Here is a 13172-nt window from a genome sequence, read left to right on the forward strand (position 1 = left end):
AACAAAGGGAAAAAAATTGATGACTAACAAAGAATCTTCTAGCATACTGTACAGAGGAAATAAAAATAACAACAGAGAACATTAACTGAGCATTAATTTGTCCCACTTTTCTAAATGTTCTTTGCATGCATGACCCCATTTTAATCCCCACAAGGAGGAGATTTCAGGAGGTAAGTGCATTATCTTACTTTACAGGTAAAGAAACTTAGGAAGTCATTTCTGGAGTCACACAGCTCGTCAGCCCTGCACCAGAAACCAAGCTGCCAGGCCCCGGAGCCCAAATCTACCACACCGTAACAAAGATCACTTCCTTAGAGCGCCAGAGGCAAACTTGAGGCGAAAAATCCATTAAATGGATTTCCCACTCAACTAATGGACATCTGCCTGATTACACAGTTACTTAGAGACCTTGCTGTCTGCAAGATCCTCTATAAACTGGTTGTGCTTTATTATGCAGCTGAATTCACCACAGTGTAAGAATCTGGACGTCGTGGAGCTTAAGAGGCCTGTGGTATTCTTTTCAGGTTCTAAAGTTCTAATTTAATAAGAAAAGGGGGGGGGAGACAAGGTTATAGGAGCTATCTATGGTAAAGACTTACATAAGACAAACCAATGCTTTTAACATACCCAATATGACAATGTGGTTGAAACCTCCTTTTGGAGATAACCACGTCGGTGCAAGTTTCAAACACTGTGACTTTGAAGTCCGGCCACTGGCTTCCTGGCACCCCTGCCATAAACCCTGGTGAAAACTCAAAATACCCCAATTTAAGCACTGGTTTTGTTTGTAATTTGTAAACGCAGTGGCACAGTCGCTAGAGCCCTCTGGCGGCAGGCCGCGCCGGTAACTACCGAGCGTGCAGCGGGAAAAGCGGTCGGGTCAGGAGCGCCCTCGGAACCAAAGCGCTAGCTCCTGCCGGCCCGGGGACGGCGTTTCCGCAGCACCGCGGGCTGGGGCTGGCAGGCTGTGGGGCTGACTGCGCGGCGCTCGGCTGAAGCGGCTCGGTTGCGGCCTGCTGGACCATGCTGAGCGGAGCGTGCGGCTGGCTCGCCTCAGCGCTGCGGGGTCCACGCGTGCCGCCGTTCACGGTCGCCCGTAGGTGCCTTCACGCGTCGGGGTCACAGCGGTCCGCGGACAAGAGCGAGAGGCCCGGAGACCCGCCCCGCGCCTTCGACCCGGCGCTGCTCGAGTTCCTGGTGTGCCCCCTCTCCAAGAAGCCGCTCAGGTGCGATTCGCCGTCTCCGACTTTGCGTTCGCCCCCTCCCGTGGCGGGGGGCGGGGGGGGCGGTGGACCGCGCGGGCGTTCACAGCCGCTGGGGAGCCCTTCAGGTCAATCCGGGTATTTTCCGCTGCCATTTTCTGGCTCCGGCCCCGGCCCACTACGACGCACCTCCGACTGCGGCGGGAAGGGCGGGAGGCGACCGGAGGGGAGCCGAGCCCCGGGCCTCCCAAATCAAGCCGCCCATCCGCAGGGATGGGTCGGAGCGTTTACAGGTTCGCCACTGGCTGCGCAATTGTATCGCCGGGGAACTTTTTTTCTTTTTTGAATGCCGATTCCCGGGCACCACCCCAGGCGGACCCAGTCAGCCGGTCTGGGGGCGGGACTAGAGCAAGGTGTTTTCTTAAAAGGACCCTCAGTGGTGCCAATGTACCGCCAGGTTTATGAACTGTTGGGAGTCGGGACTGGTCCAAGGCATTCAGATTTTTAGGCCAAGATGATGAAAAATAACTATTCTTGTGAACCTGTACAGCTGATGCCTGACGATCTTAAACGTTTACGCTATGTGTGCTGCCCCTTTTGGCTCTTAGTTCTGGACTAGCTGGGTTTTGTAAAGGCTTCCTTGAACCAAGAGTCGGGAAAAACAGCTCTGGGAGGGGAAGATAAAACAAGAGGAAATCAGAGAGGAAGAGAAACCATAAGGGACTCTTAATCATAGGAAACAAACTGAGGGTTGCTGGAGGGGACGTGAGTGGGGGGATGGGGTAACTGGGTGATGGGCTTAGTTAACGAGGGCACGTGATGTGATGAGCACTGGGTGTTATATGCAACTGACGCATCACTGAACTCTACCTCTGAAACTAGTAATACATTACATGTTAGTTGAATTTAATTTTTTTTTTAAAAAAGGCTCTACAGCTCCAGGCTACTAAAACTGAACGTTGACAACACTAGTATTGCAGATTGAGTATACTAAACACCAAAATGTTATCAGTGGTTATTTTTGGGTGTACATTGCTAGTCATTTTTTATTTTCAATATTTTTGCATTTCTCTTAACTAGATTATTTTCCGTAATGAATACACTCACTGTTTTCTTACACCTTGAAATGACCATTTGATCTACCTTTTAGTTAATTGTGTAGCTCACTGCAGACCTGTTTTCTAAAGTTTCCTCATTTCTGCTATCTCATCTTCCTCTTTTATTTTGTATATCTTGATTTTTTTAGTGGTTTCCTTCTAATGGTTCAGCTCTGTTGCTCTATTAAGCATGCATTCTAAAGTGGGGAAGTTGAATTTTTCTCTAGTGGCTGTTTCAGTAGTAAATTAACTGGGATGGTCTTGAGGTTGCCCAGAGTAACGAAGGAATATTTGGATGAAAAGGGGAGATTTTTTTCTGACTGGATTTTAAAAACTCATATTAAGGTATAGCTTGAGAATAAAGTGAAAAAGAAAATATGAGAGAAACTGACTAAAATGGGAATTAGAGATTCATTTTCTAAAAGAAATGTTTCAATTGGGTAATACTGCTTTTAGAATTAGAAGCAGTTTAATTCTGCTTTTTTTGGAGTTAACACTGTCAAGAATTGGATAAATGGGGGTGTTTATTGAACACCAAGCTCTTCCAAGCATTTTGTTTTCACAATTCATTTTGTTTTCCTTTTCTCCTCTCAGATATGAAGCATCGACAAATGAATTGATTAATGAAGAGTTGGGAATAGCCTATCCAATTATTGATGGGATCCCTAATATGATACCGCAGGCAGCTAGGATGACACATCAAAATAAGAAGCAAGAAGAAATGGAGCGGCACTAGATCATAATTAAAAACAGCAACACACACAACTAAACTTTCTTAATACCACTTACCTTTTTAAAAGTCAGAGTGGCAGGTAATAAGTGGGGGAGAAGAATGTTTCTGTCTCTTCCAACGTTGACTGTCCTTATTCCGTTGGTCTCTTTAGCAGGACTGTTCTACTCAGCCTCCGTGGAAGAAAACTTCCCACAGGGCTGCACTAACACAGCCAGCCTGTGCTTTTATAGTCTGCTCCTGCCCATTACCATACCAGTTTATGTGTTCTTCCACCTTTGGACTTGGATGGGTATTAAACTCTTCAGGCATAATTAATACAACCAGAGCCAAGAGGACATATATGTCATGTCTATCTCTGAAAGCTCAACTACATGGAAATACAGGAAACCCACTTAAATTGCAGGAAAGGTGCTTTGCCTTGCTTCTCTCAGGGGTTTAGGACTATGGGAGGCCTAAGCTGCAGAAGTTTCTTTGGTATTTTTTGTTCTGCCCTTGTTTTTTGAAAATTCTAATTAATAACTACTGTATCAGAAGAAACACTTAAGCAGTTTCTTGTTGGATAGTAACAGTCCCAACCATCACCTGATGACTTTCTTACCCTATTCATCTAAAAATTAGTAATTAAAATTTTTATATGTTTATTTTAAAGTATTTGGCAGAGTTACATGTTACGGATGACTAAAATAATTCATTCCAAAGGAGTTGTTATGTTGGAGTAGTTGTAGAGAAACGTATTTGAGCTAGTGTGCTATAAAACTATAATAAAAGGGAAATTTCATGTACTTGCAAACATTCTGAGTTTGTAAAAATTATCTTCGTTTGTCATCAAATGCTTACATTAGTAATAAAACAAGATGACACTTTTCCATTAAAAACAAAGTGTTTTTTTGTGTGGTTACAAAAGTGTGGTTCCAAACGAGGGGAAATGTAAAAATATTCTAAACTTTAAACTGTAGGCAATGTTTAGATAGGCACTTAATACCCCACATAGAATACTACCCCAGGAAAATATGTATCTTTGGGGATAGAGGTAGGGTTGGAAGACTTGTAAAAAGCTTTTGTGTCCTGTTGAGCTTAGAGCTATGTTTTGAATCACATTTCAGTTTATTTTCCTGACTTAGGAGACCTGTTTAGTACTGCATTGCTTCAGTGTATTCTTTTTTTTTTTTTTTTTTAAGGTTCAGTGTATTCTGTAGTACAAATCATGTTTTTAAAATCACTTTGTGGGGGCACCTGGGTGGCTCAGTCGTTAAACGTCTGCCTTTGGCTCAGGTCATGATCCCGGGGTCCTGGGATCGAGCCCCACATGAGGCTCCCTGCTCTGTGGGACGCCTGCTTCTCCCTCTCCCACTCCCCCTGCTTGTGTTCCCTCTTGCTATGTCTCTCTCTGTCAAATGAATAAAATCTTAGAAAAAATAAATAAAATCACTCTGTGGTACTCAACACCAAAAAAACAGGACTTGAACATTGTTCCAAGGAAGACCTACAGGTAGCCAACAGACATGATAAGATGCTCAACATCACTTAACATCAAGGGAATGAAAATCAAAACCACAACGAGATACCACTTTACACCTTTCAGAATGGCTAAAATAGACAAGAAATAAGTGTTGGCAAGGATGTGTAGAAAAAGGAACCCTTGTGCACTGTTGGTGGGAAGGTAGATTGGTGCAGCCACTGTGAGACAGTAGGTTCCTCAAAACAAAAATAGAAATACTATATGATCCAGTAATTCCAGTGCTGGGTGTTTACCCAAAGAAAACAAACACTAATTTTAAAAAATATATGCACTCCTATGCTTATTGCAGCGTTATTTACAATACCAAGATATGGAAGCAGTCTAAATTCAATGGATGAATAGATGAAGATGTGGCATTTACATGAGGCTGGAGGGAAGAGGGCTTGGGAGACAAGTTGATCAAAGTAAAGCCATTTTGGTTTTAGGCCGACCCTTACCCCAAAAGTCAGCAGGTCATAAAGAGTCACAAGATCCAAATCCTAGAAGATTGTAAGACCCCACTCTCAACAGCAGTAAAAGCCACATAGGCTGGACATTTAAGATCTTAAAACTGTTCCCTGTGGGTAATCCCACAATCCTAAAACAATGGAAAAACAATTGCCTGATGTGAATGAGAAACCTGAAGGTAAAGTGTAAGCCCCTCCCTATATGGTTAGCTAATTTAAAAAAAAATTTATAGGGGCGCCTGGGTGGCTCAGTCGGTTGAGTGGCCGACTCTGATTTTAGCTCAGGTCATGATCTCAGGGTCCTGCTATCGAGCCCTGCCTTGGGCTCACTCAGTGGGGAGTCTGGTCGAGGATTCTTTTCTCCCTCTCCCTTTCCCTCTGCCCCTCCCCCTGCTCTCTTTCTCAAATAAATCCTAAAATAATTTATAAAACCCTTAGAGGCAAAGAAGGATCCTCTTCCTCTCCTGGAAAAGCGCTACTTTGTCTATGAAGTTGTTCCTTTCTTGTATACTTAAATCTTTGTCCCTTTCTCTAGATGGCTTGCTCTTGAATTCTTCTTTGCACAAAGCCAAAAACCCTCTTGGTGAGGGGCCTGAGGCCCTCTTTCTTGGGTCCTCAGCCTGTCCCGCATCACATATACAAAGGAATATTACTCATATGTAAAAAAGAATGAGATCTTGCCATTTGTGACATGGGTGGACCTTGAGGGTATTAATGTGAAATATGTCAAAGACAAATACCATATGATTTCACTTACATGTGGAATCTAAAAACCAAAAAGCAGAAATAGATGCAAATACAGAGAACAAACCAAGGTGGGGGGGCAAATACAGAGAACAAACCAGAGGGGAGGGTTGCCAGAGGGGAGAGGTAGGGGGAGTGGGCAAAAAGGTGAAGGGGAGTGGGAGGTATAGGCTTCCAGTTACGGAATAAGTCACAGGAATAAAAGGTACAGCACAGGGAATATAGTCAATGGTATCATAATAGCATTATATAGTGACAGATGGTTGCTACATTTGTGGTGAGCTTAGCACAATGTAAAATGTCCATCACTGTGTACACCTGAAACCAACGTAACATTGTGTGCCAACTATACTCAAATAAAAAAAATCACCACATGGCAATATACAAATAACCTGGAAGATTACAGAAGTTCCTATCATTTCCTGAAAGGGAGTTATTGCTCCTTAAAAAAAAAAAAAAATTATTTTAGAGACAGAGGGTGAGCAGGGGGAGGGGCAAAGGGAGAGAATCTCAAGCAGACTACCTGCTGAGTACAGAGTCGGATGCAGGGATGGGGATCCATCTCACCACCCCGAGATCATGACCCAAGCCAAAACCAAGAGTGGGATGCTTAACCAACTGAGCCACCCAGGCAGCTCCTAAAGATTTTAGTTTTTTAAGTAATCTATACACACAACATGGGCCTCAAACTCACAACCTTGAGATAAGGAGTCACATGCTCCACCAACTGAGCCAGCCAGGTGCCCCTTGTTCTTTTTAGTTTACCCTCAGTCTCAGTGTGGTCAATGTAAATGAAACGATTTTGCTGATAAAACAAGCACTATATTCTAAAAAAGTCAATTTCGGGCACCTGGGTGGCTCAGTCGTTAAGCGTCTGCCTTCGGCTCAGGTCATGATCCCAGAGTCCTGGGATCAAGCCCCGCATCAGGCTCCCTGCTCTGCGGGAGGCCTGCTTCTCCCTCTCCCACTCCCCCCTGCTTGTGTTCCCTCTCTCGCTGTGTCTCTCTCTGTCAAATAAATAAATAAAATCTTTTTAAAAAATAAATAAAAAGTCAATTTCAACTTTTGCAAGCTAAGCGTTTTATCATTTTTGAGGAAACTGTTAAGCATACCCTGGGGGAGTTCAGCATTAACACCATCCTTTCGCTGAAGAATTTATTTGACAATCATTTATATAGTGCAAACGGTACTAGCTCCAGTTCTAAGCATATTACATGTAATATTTTATAACCTAAGAGGTCAGGTGGGCAATACTGGCACCATTTTACAGATGGGGAAACTGAAGCACAGAGATTGAAGTGATTTTACCCAGGGCAACAGCAATAACCGAACCGAAGCCGAAACTGTCAGCCACCGTGGCTTCCAGTCTGCCTTCTTAACCACTATACAGTGCCTCTTTAAGAAAACTCATCCTTTCGGGCGCCTGGGTGGCTCAGTTGGTTAGGCGACTGCCTTCGGCTCAGGTCATGATCCTGGAGTCCCTGAATCGAGTCCCGCATCAGGCTCCCTGCTCGGCAGGGAGTCTGCTTCTCCCTCTGACCCTCCCCCCTCTCATGTGCTCTCTCTCATTCTCTCGCTCTCAAATAAATAAAAATCTTTAAAAAAAAAGCAGAATTAGGAATCAAAATGCTTGGATTCAAATTCCTGCTCAAGCCTTTCTTCTTGTTTCCTAAAGCACCATATATTTTATCTCTATTTTAGCACTTGAACTTTTACTGTAATTGCCTGTTTTCTGTCTCCTGTCTAGACAGTAAACTGTTCAACATTTTTAATTTGATGCTTAGCACAGATCAGGCACGTACTTCCTGAAAGACTGAAAGCATGGTTCGGACAAGCTTTGTAACTTTAGGCAAGTTACTTGTCTCTGAGCTGCATCTCTAGGGTTAGAATTCCTTCCCCTGCTTCTTTCACAAAATTATGAGGACAAGCTAAACTTGACACGTGAAAGCCCTTTGTCAAACAACACTAACTGGTGAACAAAACGACCATTCGAAGTCTCTGGAAATTATCCCAAGGGCATACAGCCAAAGGAGGAAACATAAAAGAAAATCTAAAACTCAGTAAGTGCTGCATATTGAAGTCTGTGGCGTTCGAATCCACATCTTTCTTCCTCCTCTCAGCTCAGAGCGATCCACTCCGGGAGGGTGCCAAGACCGGGTTATGGCATCTTCCCAGGAGGTGCAGGCCACCAGCAGAGTAAAGGTAATTATGTAACTATAAAAGACAGTGTAGGGCGCCTGGGTGGCTCAGTTGGTTAAGCGACTGCCTTCGGCTCAGGTCATGATCCTGGAGTCCCAGGATCAAGTCCCGCATCGGGCTCCCTGCTCAGCAGGGAGTCTGCTTCTCCCTCTGACCCTCTTCCCTCTCGTGCTTTCTCTCATTCTCTCTCTCAAATAAATAAAATCTTAAAAAAAAAAAGTGTAAATGCATATTTCTGCTCTACTTAACTGATCTGCAGAGCAATTTGTAGAAAACAGTGTGTATAAATTGTATTTTGGGGTCTCTATCATATTTGCCACTAGTAGCACAAAGGAAGTAGATGGGAGCAAAGCTGAACTGGAGTAAAGAAATGACACAAGATGGTAACTTGAATTCACAGGAACAAATGAAAAGAACCAGAAAAGGTAAACAAGGTGAATATAACTAATACTACAAATACATCCTTGTTCTCTTCTCTGTTCCTAGAAGAGGCATTAAATTATATAAAGTAATAATTATAACCAAGCATTGCTGAGTTTGTAACACGTAGACATAATATGCATGACAATAGCACAAAAAGGAATAGAACTACCTAGATGTAATGTTTCTGTATTTCACTAGCATTTTTTTTTAAAGATTTGAGAGAGAGTGAGAGAGAGCATGTGCACACATGTACAAGCAGGAGAAGGGGCAGAGGGAGAGACAGAGAAATCCTCAAGCAGACTCCCCACTGAGCTCGGAAGCCCAACATGGGGCTCAATTCCAGGATCCTGAGATCATGATCTGAGGCAAAATCAAGAGTCGGATGCTTAACTGACCAAGCCATCCACTCGCACCCCTCACTAGCACTCTTAAGAACAGATCTGCTAAGTCAATTATATTTCAATTAAAAAATACAGTAGCAGGGACGCCTGGGTGGCTCAGTTGGTTAAGCGACTGCCTTCGGCTCAGGTCATGATCCTGGAGTCCAGGGATCGAGTCCCGCATGGGGCTCCCTGCTCAGCGGGAAGTCTGCTTCTCCCTCCGACCCTCCCCCTCTCATGTGCTCTCTTTCTCTCTTTCAAATAAATAAATAAATCTTTAAAAAAAGATTATCTTCCTTAGTGTCATCTGCATCACTGACAAGGATCGCCTTTACCCCTCTTGTGAATAAGAGCCTTCCCTCAGCTTTCAAAGTGAGTTTCTCACTCTGAGGGAACAAAAAAAGACCTGCCATGACCTCTCTCCCTCTTTTCTTCCAATCCTGAAGAGTGGACTAAGGAAGCCTCTCTGAACTTGACTCCGGATCTGTAAAATGAAAATGATGATACCCACTTCCAGACTTGGTGGTTGTTTTAAGGGAAGTAGAAAATATGAAATTACCTAGCACCCTCAAGAGCCACAGTAAGATTCTCACTACTGAGCATAGTTGTGGGAAGAAAGGTCTCCTTTTCCAAGTTTTTTCCCTTACTGAAATGCTTGATTTGGAGGTGATTGCTATCTTCTGCATTGGCCACTAGGTGGCACTTTTGGCTAACTCGTATGAGGAACCACAACTAAGCCCTTGGAAGGAACCGGAATGAGGATTGTACCCAGGAAGATTGCATTTGTGAAATGCTGAGCTAAGAAGCCATATTCCACAAACATTAGCACGGCACCTACTAGGCAGCCATAGTAGATTAAGTGAATCTTGAGAAGCAAGAGGAAGAACCCAGAGTTGGAGGCAGAATTGAAACGAGAGGTGAGGAGGAGTGGGGGGATAGGGGTGGGGTGAGAAGGTTCAAACCCAGGCAGAAGAAAATGCATGAATAAAAACACCGGAGAGACTGTGGCCTGTTCAGGAGATTGAGACAGTTACAGATGAGTAGAGTGAAATACACTATGTATGCAGGGCCCTGGTGGGAGAGCAGGCTGGGACTGCACAGGGGGCATGCCTGGAAGGATCTGGGAGGTCTGATAACAATGTTAATGAAATACGACTTTACTGCCTGATTTTCAAATCATTTTGATTTGTGCAGCTTTATCACACTGTGGCTCTTCTTCCAAGAAAAAGCACACGTAAAGGGTTTGTAGGTTTGGGACCTATCAGTGGCAAGCGCTCATATTTGCACTTACACAGTAGTCACCAATCACACATAGATACTTGAAATTTGGGTAGTGACTGAGAACTGAATTTTTTTTTTTAATTATGTTGTTTATCACCATGAGAACTGAATTTTAATTATTTTAAAGAGATTTTGAGAGGAGCACACGTAGGGGGGAGGGGCAGAGGGAGAAGCAGACTCCATGCTGAGTGGGGTGCCCAACTTGGGGCTCCATCCCAGGGCCCTGAGATTATGACCTGAGCTGAAGTCAGACGCTTAACCCACTGAGCAACCCAGCCACCCCTATTTAACTCAATCACCACATATTGGGCAGCACAGCTCCAGACTTGTTTTTCCACTGCCAATTAAATTTCTCTCTCTTCAAAGACCAAACCTTATCTATAGCAGAAGTCTACCTTATTGAACAGTGCAGATACGGGGGGGTGGGGGGTGGTTTCCAGCCTCACAGAAAGTTCTGCGGGGTGGTGTTGATCTAGATATAAGAACTAGAATTGTCAGGACCTGATTTATTGAATGTGTGGAGTAAAGAGGAGGAAGGGAACAGGACTGTAGGCTTGTGCCTGGAAATCCCGGGGGTACCACTCTAAGCTGTGGAATACAGGAAAAACAATCATCTTCTTCTTAGACATGCTGAGATTAAGGAGCCAAGGCACATGCAGGGAGACACAGACTAGACAGAAGAATGGCTGGGGCTGGAATCTACCAGCTCCTGTCGGTCAGAGAGAGAGAGATCTGGGCAGGATCACACCAAGACAGAGCCAGAGCTATGGAACTGATGGAATGCGTGCAGACTGAGAACAGAGGACTACACTAGCACTGGAGGTCAGGCGAGTATAAGAAACACAAGCAAAGGAAATGGGAAAGAAGCCAAGAAAAAGAAAGCCACAGTCTACCAGTTCACAACCGTCTTGAGGAGAAAGTAGTCGACGGTTTCAAATGCCCCACAGACGATTTAAGACAGAAATGGGCGGTTTCCATTGACATTTTCAAAAGAAAGTCACTTACGACTTTTCTTAGAGCAGGAGAAGCACCACTTCAGCCAAGACGTTTATGAGAGAAAAATAAAATGCGGTCTTCTTTAATGCACTGTGTTTTGGGGTCACCTTGTTTTAACAGCCCAATCTAGACCGTTATCAATACATCTCACATGCAAAAAATACCATTCTGAAAGAGCAGGTAAACACAATTAAGAGTCAGCAGGACTTTTACATTAACTTTTGAGTTCTTAATTTTATTTCTGAAAATATTTCTGAAAAGGGGTAAAGAATGTGAGGCCGGGTCAGCCAAATCCTCTGCTGTTGTTGATGGCTACTTGAAGTGCTTCTTCTACCCTTTCCATTGTAGAATATTTGGGAAGGTAGAGAACACTGACACATGTCTGTGCTCTTATGGGATCTTTTTCATTCACATTTTCAGGACAGCAAAATGTTATTTTCATGTTCTTTAAACCTTTTACTTGAATTCTGTCAGTTCCTGTAAGAAACACTAAAAAGAAGAATAAAATTGAGTGATCTGCTTCCCAGAGACCAAGACTTACAGAGGGAAAAAAAGTATTTATTCAAAAACACTTACTGAGAGCCCACATGCAGAGTCCCACATTAGACTGCATCGGCAACACATTTCCCTCAAGCTACTTACAGTATACGGTTGGAAATACTGTAATTCTTGTGCAGAAAAAGACAAATAGCAAGGGAAAAGCAAAAGGGTGTGAGACAGGCAGATAAGGCACCACGGAATTAAGTGCTTCCTGAGTGAAAACGCTGTGTGTGGTTCAGAGCAGGGAGAGAGAATCGAGGCTGGGATGACCGGGGAGACTACTGAGAGCTCAGGACTAAGCTGGCCCTTTAAGAAGAGGAAGGTGTGGAGCGGCAGCAAGGAGGTGGGTGAGGACAGCAAGGAGGTGGGTGAGGACTCGAGGCAGGACAAGGAGCTTCAGAGAAAGCCTGGAGGTGGGAGGGCACAAGGTGAGCTCAGGAATGTAGAGATAATGGAACTGTTTGGCTGAAATGATTTCCTGTAAAGCAAAAATCGGAAAGTCAGGCTGGGCTTCTGGAGAAGTCCGAGTATCTTCCAACGTATGTGTTATCCACAACAAAGAACAAGAAGGTAAGTGTTTCTCAAAAATAAGTATGGAAATTTTGCAAGAAAATGAGAAAGACATTAAGCAAAATTGCAGGCAAACAACTGAGTAAGCATGAAATCGAGATCAAAATGTGGAAGAGCGGTGAAAAGGGTTGGAGACAATGACACTGTAAAATACGGCTAATCACACAGTGCCTGAACACCTAACTGAGTCACAAATACAGAAAGCAGGTTGACTATCTCAGCTGGATGGAGAATGGAGGGGACATGTGAAAGCAACAGGCAGGGCTGAAATCACAGGAAAGAAGACCTATATTAACATTTATTTTTTATGTCCGCACAGCCTGGCACAGAGAACATCCAAACGGACTCGGAGTGGCTCTTACACTAGATCTGTGGCAAATGGTGCCTATAACAAGGTTTTCTTATCCCATAAAAAAGACCTAAGATTATAGATCTACTCCTGATAGAATACCTACCAAGGAACTTTTTCTTTTCCTCCAAAGTCAATTTGTGTAAGGCCTTCCAAAACATCACTATGGTGGGATGTGAATTATCATATCCTGCTCCATAATGTGCATTCTAGAGAAAAAAAAATACAAAAAAAAAAAGTATTCAGGAAATAGAAAAGAAATTCAAATTCAAACTTCTAGGCCTTTACGATATACCTTCTCAAATGTCTCCCAGTCATAATCTGTATTTCCAATAATCACATCCTTTAGTTCTTCTGGATGGAAAAATTCAATAATATCCTTGTCACACACTTTGTAAAATCCTCTTTGGAATTCTTCATAAAGTGCCTTCACAGAGATGTTGAAGATATAATTGACACACTTAGAAATATAGTCTCTCCTTTAAGGAAACAAAAAATGATTTCAGCTTACTGCAGTACCCGGAAGGAAACTTGGCAGGGGGGCAGGGAAGGTGGGCAGAAGGCCAAAACTAAAATGAGAACTAGAATACCTAACAATTCAGTACTTCCCATGTGCATATGGCTATTTTTCATATATTACCTAATTTAATCTTCATAACTCTCAGGGCAGATTCTTAGGACATTTTAGTAAAA

General features: G+C 43.4%; 3 protein-coding genes across 3 annotated transcripts in view; 2 read left to right on the forward strand and 1 right to left on the reverse strand.

Moving 5' to 3' along the window:
* The first annotated feature begins 927 nt into the window (after window positions 1–927).
* Window positions 928–3036, forward strand: PYURF (PIGY upstream open reading frame). Its single transcript, XM_028117824.2, has 2 exons — window positions 928–1226; window positions 2894–3036. Exons 1-2 carry the CDS (start codon window positions 1024–1026, stop codon window positions 3033–3035), a joined length of 345 nt encoding a protein of 114 aa, XP_027973625.2. The 5' UTR covers window positions 928–1023; the 3' UTR covers window position 3036.
* A 95-nt stretch (window positions 3037–3131) lies between these two features.
* PIGY (phosphatidylinositol glycan anchor biosynthesis class Y) lies at window positions 3132–3911 on the forward strand. The gene has a single exon (XM_088021111.1). The coding sequence runs from the start codon at window positions 3132–3134 to the stop codon at window positions 3345–3347; it is 216 nt and encodes a 71-aa protein (XP_087877237.1). The 3' UTR covers window positions 3348–3911.
* Window positions 3912–11234: 7323 nt separating this feature from the next.
* The window catches only part of HERC5 (HECT and RLD domain containing E3 ubiquitin protein ligase 5), a 41555-nt gene continuing 39617 nt past the window's right edge, over window positions 11235–13172 (reverse strand). The window contains exons 21-23 of the mRNA XM_028117745.2: window positions 12775–12958; window positions 12586–12688; window positions 11235–11509 (exon numbers count right to left, since the gene is read on the reverse strand). Of these exons, the coding sequence (XP_027973546.1) occupies window positions 11304–11509; window positions 12586–12688; window positions 12775–12958 (493 nt within the window). The 3' untranslated portion in view covers window positions 11235–11303. The remainder of the gene's footprint in view (window positions 11510–12585; window positions 12689–12774; window positions 12959–13172) is intronic.

The sequence above is a fragment of the Eumetopias jubatus genome, unplaced genomic scaffold, assembly GCF_037043125.1.
Source record: "Eumetopias jubatus isolate StellerSeaLion01/CBP00866 unplaced genomic scaffold, mEumJub1_p1.0 scaffold_2, whole genome shotgun sequence".
Lineage (NCBI taxonomy): Eukaryota > Metazoa > Chordata > Mammalia > Carnivora > Otariidae > Eumetopias > Eumetopias jubatus.